At 29.9% G+C, this 24625-nt stretch overlaps 1 protein-coding gene across 6 annotated transcripts in view; it reads left to right on the top strand.

Moving 5' to 3' along the window:
- The window catches only part of Nab2 (Nuclear polyadenosine RNA-binding 2), a 134040-nt gene that overhangs the window by 95601 nt on the left and 13814 nt on the right, over positions 1 to 24625 (top strand). For all 6 annotated transcript variants that reach the window (XM_075376953.1, XM_075376951.1, XM_075376950.1 and 3 more), the window contains 3 exons: positions 5696 to 5837; positions 12130 to 12380; positions 16838 to 16952. In XM_075376953.1, coding sequence (XP_075233068.1) covers positions 5696 to 5837; positions 12130 to 12380; positions 16838 to 16952 — 508 coding nt within the window. The remainder of the gene's footprint in view (positions 1 to 5695; positions 5838 to 12129; positions 12381 to 16837; positions 16953 to 24625) is intronic.

The raw sequence follows: 24625 nt of genomic DNA, 5'->3' as shown, positions 1-24625 counted from the left end.
TTTAATCTTGTTACTTCTCAGTTTTTTGCACTGCAAAGCTGAAAATTTGTTGAAATGCTAAAAGGAATATTTGGTATTATCTCCTTTAAACAGCAATCTTATATTTGGAAGTTACACATGGTGGATGGTCACCTTAAAACTAACCATGAATCAAATTTTTTGCTGGTAGAACTTCATAGCTCTGAATACAGTCATCATCTTTCATAGGATGGTGTAAATAAAAAAAGTTTGTGATGTTCAAATTTTAGTGGTTAGTATTTCTTTCAAAATGAGCATGTATTATATGAATTTTTACAAAAATTCGAAACTGCACAGCCAGAGGAGTATCACAGTAGTAATTATAACTTTAATATCATCTACTTTTCTAATCATTAATCACATTAGAATTAATATTCATGTTAAATTTTATTTATATTGTTATCACTGTATAATAATTGGTGAGAGTATATATTTTTGAAGGTATTGAGGAATTAAGTATATGTTTTATAGATACAGTAAATACATTTTAGTGCATCTGTTTGGATAAGCTAATAGAAATATTAAAAAGAAAAAGAATAGATTAAAATTGATTTTTGAAATGAAATGTTATCAAAATAAAGGATACGAGTGGTTTATCTAGTAAGAGAATAAGACAAGGTTTTGGCTATTTCCAACCTTATTTAATAAGTATGATGAAGATAACATCAAAATCAAATGTGCTGTAAAAGAGAATAAAGAAAAATCAACTTAAATAAAGAGAAAAATAAAGTGCAGTATGCAAATGAAGCGGTGTACAAAATGACATGTTTGAAGTATTAATAGTAATGAGGAGAGAAGACACCAATCCCAATTGGACATTAACGCAAAATAATAATAATACCATAAAGCATTAAGGCACTATATTTACAGCAAATTTCAAAAATAAAAATGAAATAAAGTTAGAATATCAATAAGACATAGAGGTAACAATTCTAATGAGGGATTCTATAAGAACAGTTTGTTTCTTTTTTTTTTGTCTTCAGTCATTTGACTGGTTTGATGCAGCTCTCCAAGATTCCCTATCTAGTGCTAGTCGTTTCATTTCAGTACACCCTCCACATCCTACATCCCTAACAATTTGTTTTACATATTCCAAACGTGGCCTGCCTACACAATTTTTTCCTTCTACCTGTCCTTCCAATATTAAAGCGACTATTCCAGGATGCCCTAGTATGTGGCCTATAAGTCTGTCTCTTCTTTTAACTATATTTTTCCAAATGCTTCTTTCTTCATCGATTTGCCGCAATACCTCTTCATTTGTCACTTTATCCACCCATCTGATTTTTAACATTCTCCTATAGCACCTTGTACTGTTACTCCGAATCTAAATTGTTCTTTAACATCATTAACTGCTAGTTCCATGTAAAGATTAAAAAGTAACGGAGATAGGGAACATCCTTGTCGGACTCCCTTTCTTATTAGGGCTTCTTTCTTATGTTCTTCAATTGTTATTGTTGCTGTTTGGTTCCTGTAAATGTTAGCAATTGTTCTTCTATCTCTGTATTTGAACCCTAATTTTTTTTAAATGCTGAACATTTTATTCCAGTCTACGTTATCGAAAGCCTTTTCTAGGTCTATAAACGCCAAGTATGTTGGTTTGTTTTTCTTTAATCTTCCTTCTACTATTAATCTGAGGCCTAAAATTGCTTCCCTTGTTCCTATACTTTTCCTGAAACCAAATTGGTCTTCTCCTAACACTTCTTCCACTCTCCTCTCAATTCTTCTGTATAAAATTCTAGTTAAGATTTTTGATGCATGACTAGTTAAACTAATTGTTCTGTATTCTTCACATTTATCTGCCCCTGCTTTCTTTGGTATCATGAATATAACACCCTTTTTTTGAAGTCTTGACGGAAATTCCCCTTTTTCGTAAATATTACACACCAGTTTGTATAATCTATCAATCGCTTCCTCACCTGCACTGCGCAGTAATTGTACAGGTATTCCGTCTATTCCAGCAGCCTTTCTGCCATTTAAATCTTTTAATGCTCTCTTAAATTCAGATCCCAGTATTGTTTCTCCCATTTCATCCTCCTCAACTTCCTCTTCTTCCTCTATAACACCATTTTCTAATTCATTTCCTCCGTATAACTCTTCAATATATTCCACCCATCTATCGACTTTACCTTTCGTATTATATATTGGTGTACAGTCTTTGTTTAACACATTATTAGATTTTAATTTATGTACCCCAAAATTTTCCTTAACTTTCCTGTATGCTCCGTCTATTTTACCAATGTTCATTTCTCTTTCCACTTCTGAACACTTTTCTTTAATCCACTCTTCTTTCGCCAGTTTGCACTTCCTGTTTATAGCATTTCTTAATTGCCGATAGTTCCTTTTACTTTCTTCATCACTAGCATTCTTATATTTTCTACGTTCATCCATCAGCTGCAATATATTGTCTGAAACCCAAGGTTTTCTACCGGTTCTCTTTATTCCACCTAAGTTTGCTTCTGCTGATTTAAGAATTTCCTTTTTAACATTCTCCCATTCTTCTTCTACATTTTCTACCTTATCTTTTTTACTCAGAACTCTTGCGATGTCCTCCTCAAAAATCTTCTTTACCTTCTCTTCCTCAAGCTTCTCTAAATTCCACCGATTCATCTGACACCTTTTCTTCAGGTTTTTAAACCCCAATCTACATTTCATTATCACTAAATTATGGTCGCTATCAATGTCTGCTCCAGGGTAAGTTTTGCAGTCAACGAGTTGATTTCTAAATCTTTGCTTAACCATGTTATAATCTATCTGATACCTTGAAGTATCGCCTGGCTTTTTCCAAGTGTATATTCTTCTATTATGATTTTTAAATTGGGTTTTGGCAATTACTAAATTATACTTCATGCAAAACTCTATAAGTCGGTCCCCTCTTTCATTCCTTTTGCCCAGCCCATCATATTCACCCACTATATTTCCTTCCTTGCCTTTTCCAATACTTGCATTCCAATCTCCAACTATTATTTAAATTTTCATCTCCTTTTAAGTGTTTAATTGCTTCATCAATCTCTTCGTATACACACTCTACCTCATCATCATCATGGGCGCTTGTAGGCATATAGACATTAACAATCGTTGTCGGTTTAGGTTTTGATTTTATCCTTATTACAATGATTCTATCGCTATGCGTTTTGAAATACTCTACTCTCTTCCCTATCTTCTTGTTCATTATGAAACCTACTCCTGCCTGCCCATTATTTGAAGCTGAGTTAATAATTCTAAAATCACCTGACCAAAAGTCGCCTTCCTCTTCCTACCGAACCTCACTAATTCCTACTACATCCACACCTATCCTATCCATTTCCCTTTTTAAATTTTCTAGCCTACCAACCTTTTTTAAACTTCTAACATTCCACCCTCCGACTCGTAGAATGTTATTTTTTAATTTTCTGGTGACCCCTTCCTTAGTAGTCCCCACCCGGAGATCCGAACGGGGGAGTTTGTTTCATAAATATGAAACATGAAAGCTAAGGAAAGGGACAAATAAAGTATGTAGGCATTTGAAATGTTAACACAGGAGCTAGAGAAAAAAGTGGACAGGTGGGATGAAAATGAATTAATGAGGAGAGTGAATGAGAAAACCCTAAAATGATTAAATAGTAGAAACATTAACCTTTTAAGACGTACTATGAAATAAATAATCAATAGAAGATGATAAATACTTAATAAAAGATGATCTCTGTCAAGTACTCAAAAGATTAAATGGAAATAGAGGAGAATGGATACAGATTCTGAAAGGGAGATGCTCCAGGGCAGATTAACTTAAATGTAACTATTGTAAAATAATTGTTGTTAATACTTGTAGTAGTATTGACATAAAACAATACATAAAAATTTAGAGATATACTGACCATGATTATTTATAGGTACTTCGCGATAGGTATGTATGTTTTATCTTACAATAAACTTCGATCAATATAAATAAAGTTAATTGTTAAATTAAGTTTATATTTAAATTAAATTAATATTATTAAAAACTGTCACAGAACAAAAAAAAAAGAAATTCCTATTTTATAGATTGTTCTCTAATACAGTGCAGTACCGTTCAGTTTAAATTAACACTGTGAAAACTTAGAAACTCTTCCAAAAAATACAAGTAGTTATGATATTCTATGTTTTCAATGTTCACAAAGTCCAATTGGAGTTGAATAAAAGTAGTTAATTTTAATTTTCAACCATTTTTATAATAATTGTCGATCATGTTAAATACCATAACAAAAAAAAAGATAGGTGATGTCACGTGAGAAAAGTCACTCGACTAGCATAACTGTTCTCAAGTTAATACATATACAATGCCACGTTTTCTGAAAAAGTGAGCACTGAAGTGAGTTTCAATCGTCTTCTTCATTGCACCTACATACTGTTGCTTATAGGCATGCTGATCCTGTCAAAATGTAGTAGATGTTCAGCTCTACAAATGACTCCATTTTTTACTAACCATATAGTGAGTGTCATTTTTCTCATGTGATTTAATGTGTCATAGCCATAAAAAAAAAGACTGGAATAGATAGTGTAAAGTAAGGACTTAATGTATTCCTTTCTGTTTTGAAACAATGCAAAATATTTATATTACTTTACTGAATTTAATCTTTTTAAAATTCATATTATTATTATTAATAGAATTTAAATGTATATATTAATCATCCATATCATTCTTTTAATAATGATTAATTTGTGATTATTTAAAATAAGAGCTTTTGTAGTTATTCATACACATAATTGTACAAGGGGAAGTCAAAAAGTAAAGGGAAATTTTTGTTCTTCCTCTCAATCTCATCTTGCACAAAATTGATTGTTCTGCTATAAATTATTATGTCTATCATTGTTAGCTGTTTGTAGTTTAAAAGTCAATTTAAAATGAGTTTCCCATCTTCCAATTCACATCACAAAAGAAATGCGAGTAGCGATGTAATTTTTTTCAATTTTGAAGGAGTGAAACCAGAAGAGATTATTCAAAGTTTCACCTGCAATATGGATATTTGTTTTGAGTGGAAGCAAGATCTACGAATGGATTGATCTGTTCAAAGATCTTTTTATTCATCAAATAAAGAAATCTTCTCTTTGATGAACAACAAGAAAGTCATCTGCTTCAAAGAATAAGGACAACGTCAGGCAGTTAGACAAAGATTCACTGGAAAACTGTATTTATTGAAAATTATAGTATTCACTGAAGCAATAAGTCAAAATGAGCAGTAAACTTTCTAAAGGTGTGATTTTGCTTTAGGAAAACACTGTTCCCATAAGGACAACCAAGCAATCCTTTACCTTCAAAATCTCACTGTTGAGTCATTCGACTGTCCATGACTGTATAGTACTGATCTGATCACAAATGATTATAATTTTTTTAGTGCACTGAAAGAAGACCTGTGAAGAATTTTTTTTCATGAAGAGGTCATAGAAGCAGTACAAAATTGACTTGGCACCAGACCAAATGGTTTCTTCAAGGAAAGGATTTAAAAGCATGTTACAAGATAAAGACAAAGAAGCTAAAGATGTGATTAATGGTTTTTTTTGTTCGTATTTTTGTATTTTGTGATTTTTCTTAGAAATTTGTGACAGTTGAATATTTTTTTTTATAGCAGATAATTGATTTGATTTATTTATTAACTTGTGTGTAACAATGTTATGTATAATTTTTGCATACGTTTATCATTAATATCAGCACAATTTTTACCAGGAAAAGAAGTAGATGATGCTATAAATCAGTGGTTAAAAGGAGTTGAAGAAGCAGATCCAATAAAACCATTACCGGATTCATTCAGTTCTCAAGAAACAGATCTTGATTCTGAACCGGTATTGGAAATTTGTCAAAACATGTCGTACGTATATATTTTTTTCTTATATTAACTTATTTAAATTATAAAAATGTTCTTACATGTTATTAATGTAATTTTTATGTAATTACATGTTCTATGTAATAACGTAAAATTTGTATTAAGAATTTATATAAGGATATAACAAATTTTATTATAAAAGAGTGAAAATTAAAGAAAAGTGATCTGAAATCTGAAGACATTTTAATTAAAAATGGTTTTAGAGTAAAATGCTTAAAATGTTCTTAAAGTAGATGATACTTTTTTATCAACCCTCTTAACTAGTTAATTTCCAAACACTTGATCGATACACTTAATGATGTTCGTAGTAAACATCTGCTGAAGTATTATAAATCTTACTATTGAAAAGTGAATTTATTCTTTGTTACTTTCTTTTCGATAATAATTTTTTAACCTCAAATATTTTACTACATCTTACATCCTCATTTATCTGTTTCATATATTTCAGTCTTTGTCGTCTTGTACATATTTTACTTTTCACATGTCCCTTTATCACCAAATTAAATAAGCATGTCTTAATATGCAGCTCACCAACCAGTCTAGTTGATCTCTTAAAGATTGTGGCATAAATTTCTCTCCTCACCTATTTGTCTTAGGCTCCTTCATGTTATGCGTTTATCAACCCATCTAATTTTCAACATCCTCTTTTAACAATACAATTCAGACTTCTTTTCTTTTACTTTCTGCTTTTTCTGTTGTCAGTTTTTTCCCTACTGTAATTACTTTTGAAAATATTCAAATATTTTTAAAAATTTCATTAATTCTTAGATCTACATGTGATATCGGCAGCTGTCTATTTTTGTTCAAAAGCTCTTTACGCTAGTCTGCTTCAACCTCCTACTTCATTAATCCTTTGAAATTTTACTATCTACATGACCAAATAATGTGACTTCAGTATACTTTGATCCTACATCTTAATATATAAATCCTTATTATCTGCCTTTCTATAAATTTTATATGTCCTTTAGATCTTCATCCTTATAGATTTTTATTTTTTATACATTTTTACCCTTTTAGATTTACAGATAGAATTTTTTCCTAATATGTGCTGTTCACAAAAAGAAATCTTTTTTATGTATATTTATTAAAATTAATTAACTGATTTCATGAGTGCAGCACTCATTCGCCCAAAATAAAGGGATAATAGTATCATTAAATTGAGGCTTTTATTTCTGATCGGAGATTTTCTGTTATTCCAACTTATTTTTAATTAGAGATTTCTGTTTCTTATTAGTTTAGAAAATAGTTTACTGAGACTTTAGTCAGTAAACTGTTACTATATTTAGTGTAATTTAGAGTGATATTGTATTGTTTTTTGTTTTTTTTATTTTGAAAATTCAAATAATTCATTAACATATTGACTACTGTGCTAATAAAATTTAGTAGTAAATGAAATTTTAACTACCAAAACACAGCAAATAGATAAGTTAAACTTATCATATTAATTACCAAAACTATATATTATATATGTAGGGTCCACCACGGGAAACGGACGTTTTACAAATTAACGACACTCCACTATTTTAAGGTTAAAAAATAATTTATTGGCAGAAATAAGTTTCTGAGAATATGCAGTTTGACGCTCTCTGAAGTTAGCCTCCACTCTCTCCAATAGTTGACGATCGATCTGAGCGATGTACTGCTCTATCGCTTGTCGCAGTTCGGCCAATGTACGAGGTTTGGTTTCATACACCAAAGACTTTAAATACCCCCGCAAGAAAAAATCACACATCGAAAGGTGTGGTGAGCGAGGGGGCCAATGCAGATCACTGAATCTGGAGATAACGCGATTAGGGAACATTTGTCTAACAGCAGCCATCGACACTTGGGCAGTATGGGCCGTAGCTCCATCCTGTTGAAAATAAACATCTGGCAGATTGATTCGTCGTCGTCTCAACACAGTTTTCAAGAATGTTTGCACCATATTTACGTAACGATCAGCTGTTACGGTTACAGTGTTCCTGTTTTCCTCAAAAAAGTAGGGCCCCACGATACCAAATTTCCCGATGACGCACCACACCGTAACTTTATGGCTGTGTAATGGTAATTCATGTAAAGTGCGTGGATTTTCACAGGCCCAGTATCGGAAGTTTTGACGATTCACAACACCGTTGAGATGAAAATGAGCCTCGTCGCTCATTATTAAAATCGCATTGGGCTCATCTAACAAAATTTGGAGCATTGCTTCAGCAAAAGCTGCACGTTGTGGGTAGTCGCCCTCTGTTAACTTGTGCACAACTGACATTTTATAAGGGTGAAAACCTAAATCTCGGTGTAGAATTTGCCGCACTGAACTATTGGATATTTGTAGTGCTGCAAAATGCCTACAAACTGAACGTCTTGGACTAGTTAAAACAGCCTGTCTTACACGTTCCACGTTCTCCAGAGTTCAAACTGTGTGACGTGGTCCCGGTGGCTGCCCTTTCATTAGATTACTTCCACTACGAAGGGCATTAACCCATCACAAAATGGTGTTTCGGCTCGGTATATCTCCATGCTGAGGAACGTTAAACCTTCGACAAAATAGACGTTGAACTTCCGTAACTGATTCGCCGCTCCGCACAAAACTGTCATACACGAAAACGCGATGCTCTACATTCCATAGAGGCATGTTGGCAACTAAACAATGAACAAGCATAAACTGCAAGGTCAGACGAGTGACGCGCCGGCCTTGGCTCCCCTCTCCAACTCCAACCGGATGCGTAATACCAACTTAAAAAACGTCCGTTTCCCATGGCGGATCCTTTATATGTATATATATATATATATATATATATATATATATATATATATATATTAATTTAGAAAAAACAATTCTTTTGTTATTTGTCCATATTCCCCTCTGTACTAATATCTCAAAAACAAAAGTATAAAAACCATTATCGATAATGCTACTTACCTTATGCTTATTATTTTTTCTAATAGTGCTTTCGAGGTTTTCCCTCATCGTCAGTTAAACTTTTTCTTCCAAATCACACATTAAATTCAAACCATTAAAATTATAACATATAAAAATATATAGTCATAAATATTAAAAAATATAAAATTAAAATTTTTTTACTTATGTGTGGCTAGCCACACGCATATATATATATATATATATATATATATATATATATATATATATATTAATATTATATGAAATATCCACACCAAAATGCAGTAATATTATTTAAGTTTAACTTACCATATTAATTTCCAAAACTAGTTTTTACAGTATCCTACATCTTCAGTCTGTATTAAATTCGATATCTTATTACATTAAAACATATTCTTTTAGTTATCATTTTATTTGAAGTTATTTTTATATTTTGAATAATATTATGAGTATATGTACCTTAAAATTTTCGACGGCAAAGAAATAAATAGAGTTCAAAAATTAAAATATTTAGGAGAAATCATAACATTGAATCTAATTGACAAAAATGGGATGAAGAATAAAGTAAAAAAAATTAAAACCATCTATCATCTCACGAAGAACATTTACAATAAAAAATCCCTGTCATATAACTCCAAATCGAGGCCCTATAAAACTGTAGTCCTATCCGAAGCATTGTGCAGGACAAAATGTCTACAAATTTTTTTTTCAGAACAAGAAATAGCAAAAGTAGAAAAAAGGTATTTTTAGAAAAACTTATGGACCAAAACATGAAGATATAATTTACAAATTGAAAAAGAAATTTACAAACATATAGAAAAAATAGAGGACTTATTAAAAAAAATCCAGAAAAGAAGATTACAGTTATATAGACATTAATGCAGAATGAATGACCAAAGATTGACAAAACAGATATTTCATTTCTACATAAATAGAGCCACAAAAACTAACCGGTTTAAAGAAACAGAACTAAAAGCATTAAAAATTTCTAAGGATTTGTGTAAAGACAGAGAAATTTAGATAAGATAAGTGATTAGAGAATCTAAGTTTTCAAAGAGAAAGAAAAAGAAGGGTATAGACCTGAATAGATGGGCGGAAGAAAGGCAAAAACAACCAAGCAGCATAAGAAGAAAGTAAACCTTTTGGGGAAAGAAAAAGAAGTCAAAACTCTGTAAACATGTTCTGTAGTGGTTGGAATGAGAAGAAAAAAAAATTATGAGCATACTTGTAAATCTTACTATCCAATATTAGAACGATTTAACCTTTTAATTGTAGTATTTTTCTTTGTTCTAATAAGTCATTATTGCCTGCCAACTGTTAGATTGTATTTTTATTATGTTTTTAATTAATCATCATCCTCAAATGCGATTTGGTGCTTAATAATTTTATGTTTTTGTTTATATTTATAAATGTAATATTCTTTGAGTAATCATTTTTTTATCATTATTACAAACCTTTTATCATAGTTTTATTATTATTAAGCATATATATATATATATATATATATATATATATATATATATTACATACAGCCCAGGCTGCCAGTACCGGAACAGAACAGCAGTCATAATGCACCAGATCTAAGTTTCATTCAGTTGCTCATCTACCGCCTGCAGAAGAGGCCTCGTGATGGAAACATGGGGGACACGACTAAGGGAAGATCCCTGTACAAGTTTATACGGGATCTGAGGGGATGGTATGCCTCAAGTTCATTTTTAAGGGCAACAGGTACCCAGGTGCTCACCAACCATTAATTTGAACCAATATCTGTTTCGGTTCTGCCTGGCGGCTGATGAGCTGTGCATCTGCGGGGAGGTCCAGTCAAATGAACACCTTTTTTTTGACTGCCCTGCCCTTGGGAGACCAGAGACCAGGCCACCCTGCAACAGAGGTCAAGGGGAAAATTAACCACTCACAAGCGGCAAGTCAATTTGGCGAGAGCCACACATTGTCGGATCATGTGGGAGTTTCTTGATGCGGTTGCTTTGTTCAGCCGACATCAAGTTTACTTAAGGGAAAGACTCCTACCGTACTGCTGTGGGAAGCTAAACTAGAGATATATGGCTGACAACCAGCCAATTAAGGCTCCAAGCGCTTTAATGTGGTAGACAGGTACTTACTGGCATTCAGCGACTTAGACGTGGCAGCGAATTGATGTCCAGACAAAGTAAATTTTAATTTATGGATGTCATATATATTTTTAGTAGTTGACGGGGTGCGCCTACCCATTTCAGTAAATGTATGACAAGCGAATGGTTGGGATAAGTAAGCCAGTGGTGTATAGCACCGTGCATAGTCCGATCACGCTGTTAGGTAAGCTCTAGGAGCTATTTAGGACAATGGTCGCTAAACTGTTTCAATGCTCAGTAGCCATTTGTGGCACAGACATTTAGTCTTATACTTTAGGGCGACCAAATGGGTTGATGGTGGGAGAAATGCCAAGCAAACCAGTATCATATTTTATTATTATATAGGTGATCTCATCTGTAAACCTTCCGTTTGTAAATAAAAATTATTCTCGTATTAAGAGTAATTTTGAAGACAAATATTTCTTATAATAATGATTAATGCAATGGTTTATTCTAAGGTTTCATTTAATCTGTTTTTTTATTATTTATATTGTATGTATTTCCTTGTCTTGTATAAAAATTTACAGAAAAAAGCATATAAACCGAATAATCACATTATGAATTATTTAAAAATTAACAATTATAATTATAATAGAGGGGAATTAAGAGTGCAAAATTAAATCCAACGAATGTAATACTATTTTTATGGTAAAATCAATAATCATTTAAAAAAACACTTTCAGAACATTACACAGCATACAGATACAAAAAATGATATATCTAATGTAGTTGACTATCTATTAGAATGCTTGTATTACAGATTACAAAAATAATTTAGAGATTTTGGAGATTTGTAATAATGATTAAATAAATGAATTTACACAAGAAGTATTACATTTATAAATATAAAATGATTTACCACCAAATTGCATTCAAATATCATGATTTAATTAAAACATAATAAAAGTACAATCTAATAGTTTGTAATAATGACATTAGAATAAAGGAAAATACATGTTTTAAAGATTATATCATTCCAATAACTAGACAGCAAAATATACACATATGCTCTGTATATTATTCAAAATTTCAAAATATAAAACATAATTTCAAATAAAATGAGAAAAAATTAGAAGAATACGTTTAAATGTAATAAATATAGAATTTAATACCGACTGAAGATGCAGGATATTATGAAAACTAGTTATTGGACATTAATATGGTAAGTTTTAACTTACCATAAAATTAAATTAAATTAATGAATTATTTGAATATTATAATATATATATATATATATATATACGTTGCTTGCTAATTTGTTTATTTATAGAGAACTTGAACCAGAAGAGGAACCAGAATTTGTTGTTACATTACACGGTTTAGATCCTGATATGTTTCCTAAAGTGAATGATAATGAAGATGAATTTGATGAGAAAGATTGTAAATTAGAGGAAGACATTGGTAATGAGAACGATAAAAATAAATCACTATCTGCACCTTCATCTCCTACTGATTCATCTCCCAACAAAAAAAAAAGAACTTCTTCGCCTATTATTATCGTTAAACAAACTAATAATCAAGGTATTCATAATTATATTAATTGTAAAATTTAACTTTTGAATTTATTTTCCGGATGCGATTAAGTTCTTTATTTTAAAATTTTTCAATAAAAGTTAATACAATGAAATCATTATCTTAACACATATTTGTTAGTTTGTATAAAAGAGACTAATATTTCTTTTTAGTCAAACAGATTGGAACAGAATGTTATAGTCAATGTAAATGCTTAAAGATTACATCTAGTTTGATGACTGATGTCTTACCCATGTTTCTACACTTTCAATTATAGCAAGTGTTTTTGAGGTATCAAGAGATCATAGGAAATAGGGATTAAATGTATTGATTGAACGCACACTGTACCTATGGATCTGTTGGTTGTAAATCAAGATACGTGATATAATTCATAATATTTGTTAACACTCCATCATTCATTCATTTTGCAGTATTTTTTTAATCAAAAAATAATATATTAACTATTTGATATAGTTAACAAATGATTAGAAATGTAAATAAAATTTAAATGATTAATGATTAGAAAATTAAATACGAGGTGGGGTTCAAAAGTAAGGGCTGATGAGTTATAAATAGCGATTGGCAACATTGATTGGTTCATGTATGCATAGTAATTAAAAGTGGTTTGTTGGGCATATAACCTCCGCGTTGCCGTCAGTTCATTGTTGCTTCCCTTTGTGAGCCATGTGTTAAAATTAGTGCAGTAATAACAAATCCCACCAGTTGTGAAGTTCGATCAGCAATTTTGATTTCTTAATGCAAAAGGACATAATGCTGCTGAAATTCACAGTCAATTGTATAAAACATATGGCCCTACCTCATTGATAAAGGAAAAATGAGGCGACGGTGTCATGAGTTTAAGGAAGGCCATTCAAATGTTGAGGACAGAAAAGTGGTAGGCCTAGCAATCACATTAAAATTGTATGCAAAAAGAAAAAAGAAAGTTGTTGCTTTATGATTAGCAATTTTTCTCTTGAATTTCCAGAAGTTTCAAAAACAACATTGTTGAGAATCGTGACTGACACTCTAGATTATCATAAACTGTGCCAAAAATGTTGACAAGTGCTCACAAAGATCACAGATTGACATCTGCACGTGCTTTTCTAGATCGCTTTAACCATGAGGAAAATGAATTTTTTTCCATATCGTCACTGATGATGAAACATGGATTTCTTACATCAATACTGAGACGAAACAACAGTCCGTGTACTGGAGTCGTTGCAGTTCACCTAAAATGAAAAAATCAAACAAGCCCAGTCTTGAAGGAAAATCATGACAACTGAATTCTGGGACCAGAAAGGAATTGCTTTTGATTGATTTCATGAAACTCTAAACTGTATAGTGTCATGAAAATCGTAGATTGGGAACGCTGAGATCAGGAATTGAGATCACAATAACTCATGTCCACACATGGCTACATGCACAACAGAAGCAATTTAAAAATTTGGATTGGAAATTTTTTATTATTCCCCTTACAGGGGGATTATTTTGCACCCAGTGACTGCCGTCTCTTCCTACATCTCAGAAACTAGCTTGTGTCTCAACGACTTGAAAAAAATGAAGAATTGAAAGCCTCAGTGCAAAAGTGGCTACAATCCCAGGCGGCGGAATTTTATGTAGTGTGTTTGAAGAAGCTTGTTTAACATATCAAAAGTGTTGACAATGAAATTGAGATTATATAGAAAAAAATATTTGAAACCATTAAAAAAATTGTTACTTTTTCAACTGTTCTCTTTTTGTTTTTGATCGGCTCTTACTTTAGAACCACACCTTGTACAATTTAATTTTAACAATCAGGGACATGAGCTTTGGATGTTTGAAATATTGTATACCTAGATTGATTCTACAATGTTCTAGATGTAGTGAAACAATTTATGTTATTAGAGGATTTAAACATTTATTGATTATGCACTGTTGTCAATTTTATTTTGTTTGTTTTATATTGATAAGCATTTAAACATCCACCCTCACTCCTTGTAAGATTAGTAAGTAAGTTTTTCAATCTTATCAGTTTATTCAGTTTTCTGTGAATAGGTAGATGTAACATATAATCTATATTAATAATCAAATTACTAAATTACTGTTGAACTAGATTTATCTTAAATTTTCATAACATGGCATCATTGGTATTTTATATATTACAAATAAATAGTGAAAGTTTAGTTTACCAACAATTATAAAATGTTTAAGTATGTTCTAGCGCTTTCAAACCTTTACCTATCCTCAGGAATATCCATATAATTAAATATACAAATTTTTACATCTATTCACTTAAAATAGTAAAAAACAGAATAGAATAAAATAAACCAAAACTTTATATATACACAACAATCGATAGTCATTGTAAAATTATAGTAAGTTATAAGTATAAACATGCCCTGTCAGTAAAGAATCTCAATTGTTATGATAATTTGAAATGAAAATAGTTTGGCCAACCTAATAATCAATAATTATTGTTTATAATTTGTTTAAATAGAATGTCATTATCGAATTTAGGTTGTTATGTAATAAATGTAAAATTTCTCTAAAATATTATTGTATATAAAAATCATTAGTATATTCCAATACATCAATAAAATTGTTCGTATTATAATTATGTTTCTATTCCAAAATATGTTTAGCAAAATTAGAACGATCTTTATTTTCTTTATTTTTCTTTGATTCTAACTGAAATTGATCGATTAGTCAAACCAATATATTTTAAATCACAGTTTCCTCATTTTAAGCTATGTCCTCTTTGTTTGTTTAAATTATATTTGTTATGTTCTATTGTTTTAGAAGGATCTTTATTTTTATTATTTATACAGTTTATTATTTTGTTATTAGTTATATATGCTGTTTTTAATTCAAATGATTTAATTATTTTATTAAATTTTCTATAATTATTTATATTCAATTTTAACATATTATTTTCCAATAATATTATTTGTTAGTTTTAGTTTTATATTGTTTGTTAGTTTTTGTATATATATTTTATTTTTTAGTTTGTTTTATAATTTGTTTACTAAGTTTACATTATATCTATTCGTTACAGCAATATATTTAACTTTATTTAATTCATTATTTAGTTTTATATTATTAAGTTTTAAATATTTTATCGCTCTCAAACTAAAGAATTAAAAGTTGCTATTTTTTTATTCCAAGGATGAAAAGAATTAAAGTGTATTATAGTATCTTGTTTAGTTGGTTTTCTGTATATGTCTATGTCAGATTTATTATTATTAAAATTTTTATTAATTTTTTTATCCAAACAATTAATACTGCCTGATTTAAAGTAAATTTAATATTATTATTATTATTAAAGTGTTCAGTTCTTTAATTATTGTTTCCTCTTCATTATTAAGTTGCTGATTATAAATAATTAAGATATCGTCCATATATCTTTGGTATAATATACTTTGGTGTTTGTTAATTTATCAGGTAGAATAGTGTTTTCTAATTCATCCATAAAGATGTTAGCTATTATAGCAGAAAGGGGTGATCCCATAGCAAGACCTTTTTCTTGTTGATAGCATTTATTATGAAATTTAAAATAATTAGATTTAATACATAATTTAATAAATTTATTATTTTTAAAATAAATTTATTTAATTATATTTGTAGTTTTTTAGTGTAAGTATTTGTATACATATCTTTTATGTCAAGTGTTATAAGTTTAGTTGTTGTATTATCGGTTTATATTATCAATTATATTTATTAATTCATAGCTATTTTTTAAATTAAATTTGTTTTCAATGTTAATGTATTCTTTTAACGTATTTGATATGAATTTACTTAACTGATAAGTAGGTGAGTTAATATAATTTATAAGAGGTTGTATGGGCACGTTTGTTTTAGGAATCTTAGGTACTGCCCTCAGTACTGAGGCATTGGTATTAGTTAATTTAAAACTTTGTTTCTTATGACAATCGATTGTTATGTATATATAAAATTTTGGTTTATTTTATTTTATTTCATTTTATTGTGTTTTTTACTATTAAGTTAGTATTTTTACTTAAGTAAATAGTTGTAAAAACTTTTATACTTAATTATATGGATATTCCTGAGGATGGATGAAGGTCCGAAAGTGCTAGAATATATTTAAACATTTTATAATTCTTGGTAAGCTGAACTTTCACTATTTATATATTATTTAGATTTATCTATCAAGATTTTGCTATCCATGAGGGTCCTGCCCGTAACGTTAAGAAATTATTAATATATGCTTGTAAGGAAAAGACAAAGTAATTTATAAAACATTCAGATTATTATGTGTACATTTGAAGTTGAAACAAAATATATTTATTTTTGCATTGTTTGTTTCCTGTTTATTTTTATACATAAATATATTTTTCAATAGATTTTCTTACTGTCTTTTTCTTTATATGTCGCATTCACTCAAGAGTTTCTGATCTATGCTGTTGTATGGTATCTTCTCCAAAGTATGGCAGTTTGATTTTATTTATATGTATATATTATTTTTTCAGTTAACAATGAAGGAGTTGATACGGTGAAATTGAAAAGTTTAGAACGATGTAAATATTGGCCAAATTGTTTATTAGGTGATAAATGTTCTTATCATCATCCTTCTACGATGTGCAAGTAAGTTCATTTAATTTTAGCTCATGTCATTTTAATTACTGAATGATTATTTAGAGAGGGAGTGCTCAAAATTCTGAAAAACTTCAGTGAGGGTGTTTAATAACTTTAGTAAGGGAATTGAATAAAATGATGATAAAAAATAATAAACTAAATTTACCTCTTGCAAAACTTTTTCAATTTGTATCACAGGTTTTCTAAAATATAAAAACCATTGTAAATAAAAGAAATAATAACAAAAAATAGAGAAATGCATGCTGCTCTAATCTGTAATTTTGAATCTCTGTTCTGTGATATACAGGAAACCAAATATAGTAAAAGATTCTATATTCAGCACACCCAACAGAGCTACCTAGTTACCAGTTATCAGATTTTTCTAGTTATAAAATGTGTTGTACTTTGATAAACAGATTATTTTTGTTGTATTCATGTATCATAACATTCATAGAAATATATGCATATGTTTACAAAATGATCAATACGTTAACATTCTGGAATGGTTTTATTTTTAAAGAAAATCCAGACATGATTTTTTTTATCATTAATTCTGTGCATACCGTATTGATTCATTACATAGAACTGTAGTAAACATTTTCTTTACTTTAAACATGGCAGCTGTATTTCATGTTCTCATGAAAATGTCTTGTCAAGCAGTCCCACTGTAAACCTTGTTTGATTTACATAATAAGAATGAGATAATTACATTATTAGTCTGAAGTGTTAAACAATTCTCATCGACTAATTGACCAAACGTAATATGAACTCGCTGTTTTTACTGAAGTTTGTTGCAGTTATTTATAATTTGTCAATATTTTATCTTGACAGGTTGTCATTTTATCCTGCCTGTCGTATCCATTAATGCTATTGTGATAAGTTTTTTAAAATTCCCAGTAATTTAGTTTCTTTATTCTATAAACAAAGTAGCCAACAGCAAATCTAATATTCTCAACTACCAAAAGTGATATCTATTTTTGCTGAAATTGCTTTAAAATATAAACACAATAAAAAAGAGTTGATATGTTCACGTTAATGAAATCTCAACAGGTTCATGTTTTGGCTTTATTAGCCTTTGCACCAAATTGGTTGTAATTGACAGATAAGACTTGATATGGTATCCGATTGGGATGATGTATACTGTTTGTAGGATTCTTGTTTATATCTAGGTTCTTACTACTGCTATACAGCAAATGATGAAATTCTTACTATGTAGTTTCTACAGTTAGTTTATTCCTATCAATTTTTGTATTGTCGGCTTGGTGGTAAAACTTACAGACACATTTGCATAAGTTTTGGTAAGCAGTTTTTAATTGTTGACTTCTTGGACTTACAGCTGTTCATAAAATCTTTTTGTAAATTGTGCAGCATATTAGAGATTTTCTGTAATCTGTTCTTTGTTAATTTTATTCAAGCAATTGATCTATTTTTTTTACTTTTCAATTTTTTATCAGAAAACTGTAGACTTGGTCAATTGTACCCTGCTTGTTCTGCCACTAGCTTTAGGAAGTGGTCATTATTACAGTTTTTTTTTTAAAGACTTATTTTTTTATTAGAAAAAATGTAAACATATACGTTAGTTCATTTTTCTGTAAACAAAGTGTTCTGGTATACTTCCATTTAAAACACATAACACTGCATACTACAGAAACAATGATAACCCATGTAAGCTTCTATACTACACCAAATTAATATTTGTTACAAAAATAAAAATTTTTAAAGAATTTGTTTTAAAAAAATTTTTTAAATGAATTTACTAATGTTGAGATTTGCGAAAAAATGTACTAAGACTATGCTGCTTGATAAGTTTATATCCTAAGATAACACAAAACCAGTAACTCAACACTTAAAAAAATGTTACTAACAGCAATGAATAATTTACACAATATTTATTCATTATGAAACAAACTATTTATATGTATATAAAAAATAACAAATAATAAATTCATTAAAAAAATGTATAAAACAAACTCTTTTGCTTAGTGGATATGTGACTCAGAACACCCTTTATTAAAGTACATGAAACTCGTAGAACCCTTATTATTTATCTACTTGAACTTTAATATTTGCATATCAGAATTTCCCGAATCGTCTTAATACATATACTAAAATGGAATTAGCCGATCTGAAATTAATTCTAGTTATAATTTTGAACATAGTTTGTCATTATAACAAGTAACATTTTTAATAGTTCTTTATTAATTAGTCAACGGATTACTAATATTGCAATGGATCCGTTGAAGTATTTTTCATAGAGGCCTTTAATAATAGTTTCTCATATCTGTATCAGAATAAAACATAAATTGCTAACTTCCTGAACAGTTTTCCGAACAAAGTCACTGCACTCAAGCTCCCTTAAACAAATCCGAACACAAACTGCGTCTTTTGATGGTCTCCCAGTCTAACCCACCACCGTCATTCCTGAGAATTACTCAGTTTATGCGAGTGCATGTATGCACACTAACGTAACGCTTTCTGTGGAAAAGTTTGTTTCCATTGTGAGCATGATGTCATACTATAATAAAATTTTATTTTTAGCAAGAATGTGCGATAAGAATTGAATTATGCCATGATTATCCAGAATCAGTCTTCTCGGAATAAATCCATTTAACCTTGCATTTTAAAATCATCCATCGATGTAATATAAAATTTATAAAATAAAAAGTATATAATATAAATAAAGTAATAAACTTAATTAAGCCCTATGAGCCTATTTTAGTCAAAATTTATAATGGTTACACGCATTCAAAGCTCAGTTTAGCAATAATAAAAAACCAAAATGATAAAAATCTAAAATGACAAAGGCAAAAAACCTTGAAACAAGGTATCTTAACAACCTAATAATTAAACAAAAAAATGAACTTTTTTCTTTTGTTATATAAACAAACAATAAAAATTTATACAAGAACATAAAAAATGTACACAGTTTAGGTAATTAAAAAAAGATACATTGGTCATTTTCTTGTTCACTTTCATACAAAACATCTGGTTCAAGATTAACACATCTTTTTCATTTTTGATGTTGATATGGTGTCATATTAGTTGTGGTATTCCTTTGGTATTATTTTGTTTACATAGTTTTAGTAACTCTTTTTTCTTTATTCCAGGAATAGAAATGTTTTTACAATAGTCGTTGAATTTTTGTTGGTAAAGAAAATGGCCTTTCTTCTCTATTTATGTTAAATTTTCTGTATTCACTATAGCAATCATAACTACAAAGAATTATATTTTTATTTTTCATAGTGAATCTTTTGATTTTAAACTATTGCACTCTGTGGTTCTTGGTATCAAATTTTGTGTTATCAGTTACCTGCTTGGCCAGATATTTCAGATCTGTGAAGTCATTGTAGCGCAGTTCTTAGGTAATGTGTGGATCTTTTCTTTTTGTTTTTGTACGAGCTAGTTCAAATACGTTCAACCAGCCCTTTATAACATAACCCACCGGGTTGGTCTAGTGGTTAATGCGTCTTCCCAAATCAGCTGATTTGGAAGTCGAGAGTTACAGCGTTCAAGTCCTAGTAAAGCCAGTTATTTTTACACGGATTTGAATACTAGATCGTGGATAACTGTGTTCTTTGGTGGTTGGGTTTCAATTAACCACACATCTCAGGAACGGTCGAACTGAGAATGTTCAAGACTACACTTCATTTACACTCATACATATCATCCTCATTCATCCTCTGAAGAATTATCTAAACGGTAGTTACCGGAGGCTAAACAGAAAAAAAAAAGAAAAAAAAGCCCTTTATAACATAAACAGGGATGCACCTTTTACAACTTTCTATGGCATTTTGCGTAGAATCACATTCTAAATATGTGTACCCTTTCTCTAGGAATTTATTTCAGTAACAGCAAAATAAAATTTTTGAACTATATAAAAAAGAACTGCTATAAATTGGGTTCTATTCTGATCCCCACATGAAACAAAGAATATTGAAACCCCTGTAATTTTATCAGGTAAAATCAAGAACCAATTAGTAAAGCAGTATCTACCTTACAGCTTTACCTCTTGACTATTCACTTCTGACCAGGCAAAGCAGTATGCTTTACTAGGCAGAGCAGCTTCATTAACAGTTAAATTGTATGTAGTGAGTTTTCTGTAGTAATATAATTACGCCACTTCTAAACTGGGAATTCGTAAGACACTTTGCAGGTCAAAAGTTGCATTCGTAAAATTTTCCTCTTTTGCACTGCTTTCCTTGTCATTATGTTTGCTTAAGTGCAATGCATTCTTAATTTGTTGGTGCTCCTGTTTTTCTTTTTCTAGAGCCGCTTTTTCATGATTGTTTGCTTTGTTATGTTTTGTGCAGATGACACATTGGTCATTATTAGGTTTAAAAAATTAAATATTTTATTCAGTACAAAATACATGCTGATGTGATTTGACAGTATATTTTCAACATTGTTTTCTATACACCCATTCTAAAAAAGTTTGTATGTTTTTGAAATGGACAACTTTTCATCGAGGTATTTTCTTTAAGTCAATTTTTGGCAGTAGTGGCTTTCCTGAACAGGAAATTTTTCTATATACTCTCTAATTTGGTTCAGTACTTCTGGGATTGTCTTGTTTGAGAGAGATTTTCTTCCTCTTACCAAATTTATCAGTCTCAGTAAATAAACAATAATATTAGACTTTTGTATAGCATCTACTGAACCATGACTTACAGATAATGTTGAAAAAAAATTTTACAGACCCTTCTTTTCTTTGTCTTTTTCAAAAAAAATATTTTTTTAATCAAATTTTATCACAACCTATTTTTGTTTACGGTCCACAGGACCAAACTTTACAAGCTGTAATAGCCTGTCTTCCTATCTTTCTTGCGGTAAATTTTGATAAGAGCAACAAAGACTTGATCTAAAGTCATCACTAAAGTTTACTGAACATTTTAATTATATTTACTACTGTCCACTGGCTTGGGAAGTTTTGCAGCTTGAAGGCATTTTGTTTTAGACAAGTACTCTTGCCCTGATTTAAGTAATGATTTGTTTCTATTAATTTTCCATGATGATAGATCAGGTTTATTCCACCAATAAACCTTTTTATTGGATAGATCAGGTTTATTGGTGGAATAAACCTGATCTATCTATAAAAGCAGGTGGTGCTGTTGCTTTTTTTTAAGAAAATAAACTTACAAGGTTTTCATTATTTTCACTAGTTAACAGCCCATTTGCTTGTGATGAATAATTATTTATCTTCTGATTCACAGTCAAATGATTGCGATTCATAATTTAGATCTGCATCCATATGATCTCCAGAATTCATTCAAAAATTATCTATAGGCTTTCTTACGTGCTCATCGTCTTTCAAAGAAATACCAACCACATCATTACCTTCAAGAACTTTCAGGTTTTCATGGCACATTGCATCTTCAATCCCCATTGTAGATGCTGGGCTTCTTCAACAGTTGAAATAGTTTTCAGACCATTACATCTACAGCAGCACAGTATTTTAAAAAGGTCATATACTATAAAATTAAAGAGATAAGTAATAATTTCTACATTAATTTGTTAAAAAGAATGTACTATAAAACTGTAATTTTCTTGAATGAACTGCAATCCAATGACTTGCAAAATGTAAAACAGTTGAGTATATGCCTACAATAGTTCCTACATAGAAATTTTGTGAAAAAATAAATCAGAACAGTATGTTATCCACTGACTTTGTTACTTTACACATCTGGAAAAGTATTTGTATTATACTGCAATTTATAGGCTAATTAACATATGGTAACCAAAAATACTGAATTTTATTAAAGAGGATGAATATTACTTTATGAAGGAAAAATATAAAAAACTACTTTATTCACATGTTCCATTTCATTGTTTTCATCTGTATTTCCTGTCTTTTTTCTGAAAGGCTCAAAATATATGCACAACTGTATGTATTCCATTTTGGGAAGTGAAAAGTGAGGTATGTAGCCCTGCTGATTATTAAACTTCCAATTTACCATAAATGAGAAGTAAAATTGACTAAGCAGGACTTCAACAGTTTTACCAGTTTCAAATGTCACTCGTAAGAAAAAACTTGAAAGTATATTTGACCAAATGCAAAATAAACAGTTTTACTGCTAAAAATAAAGTTTTTTGCAGAAAGAGAATTGTCCAAATGTCAGTATAACTTTTCAGCAGGTTTTAAAAAAAAGACAAAATTAATAGTGGTAAAATTTTCAGTTTCATACAAGTAAAATATGGTTGATTTGGACTTTGGACATTTGTACCAGTAAAAGATTATTTTGTTTGAAAACTGCCTAGCGCACTTAAAACATTTTGTGAAAAAAATGGACTTTGTAAGTTTTATCATCTAGCCAACGATATATCTTTTAAGATTTCACTGTCTGATTTTTTCATCATTTAAAATAATCAGATTATCTTTTTTAATTTTCTGCATTAATGTTTTATGAAATATATTCAAATACACTTTTATATCTGTAAAATTGTTTTCTCTTTCTACCACCCTCACCCTCTCTCACTTTTTCTTTCTATTAAACTTTTTAATGGCCTTTGTTATTATTTATGGTTTGCTTTACTCAACATAACATGATTTAGAATCATTACAATAATTATTGCTCTTTTTTTAATATTTATTCCCTTATATTGATGAATTATTCCAGATTTCATTACAGTTGCTCTCTATTGCTTAAATTTTATCTTCAATTACATTTTAATTTCATTGCCAGCTTTTCCTATTTTGTGTACAAAATTACTGAAAAGAGAAGAATTCTCAAATAAAACTTTTTAATTTACTTCTGTTATTTTTCTTCTATTTATACTTCTCCAAGAATTAGTCATTATTGCTTTAAAAAAACAATGAAAATTTATGAGTTACCTTATGGATTCGTGTTTATAGGGAAGGCATAAGTTACTAGAATTTTTGTGAAAAATTGATCACGAGAATTTTTGTCATATTGTCATGGAGGTTCCAATTGGTGTAATTACTTATTTCAGCTAAAATCCCTCGTTCGTACTTAACTGAAAAAATTATTTAGGTGGATTAAATTAATGGAAAAATCACGATAGTGATTGTGTAATGAAACGTATCATTGGCTAATTGGATTTCAGTTATCGGAGCATTTACTAAACTTGTCAAATTAAGGATAAAAAATAATACTTTATAATGATATGCGTAAGTATAAAGATTGAGTGAAAATAAGGGATTCTTAATAATCTTTCGTTTATGGTCGGGAAATAATAGTGCTTCACAGAAAAAATTTTAAATGTATTTTTTATATCATCTTATACTCCATAGTAAGCTGTTGTTTTACTTACTCCTTAGATCTACAACCTATGTAGGGCCTTAGCCTCCATCAAAATGCCATTCCACTCCTCCATATCTGCCATTTTTCATCTGAGTCCTCTATCAGTTACCCTCGATTCATCGCCTCCTTGGTCTCTCCCTCAATCTGTACCCCCCCCCAGGGTATCCTCTATATATTCTCTTCACTTCCCTTTCTTTTTCCTGTTTAGCCTCCGGTAATTACCGTTCAGATAATACTTCAGAGGATGAATGAGGATGGTATGAGTGTAAATGAAGTGTACTCTTGTACAGTTCTCAGTTCAACCATTCCTGAGATGTGTGGTTAATTGAAACTCAACCACCAAAGAACACCAGTATCTACAATCTAATATTCAAATCCGTATAAAAATAACTGACTTTACTAGGACTTGAACGCTGGAACTCTTGA

The sequence above is a fragment of the Lycorma delicatula genome, chromosome 10 (genome assembly GCF_047948215.1).
Source record: "Lycorma delicatula isolate Av1 chromosome 10, ASM4794821v1, whole genome shotgun sequence".
Classification (NCBI taxonomy): domain Eukaryota; kingdom Metazoa; phylum Arthropoda; class Insecta; order Hemiptera; family Fulgoridae; genus Lycorma; species Lycorma delicatula.
The sequence above is the reverse complement of the archived record's forward strand: the minus strand, read 5'-3'. Positions and strand labels throughout refer to the sequence as shown.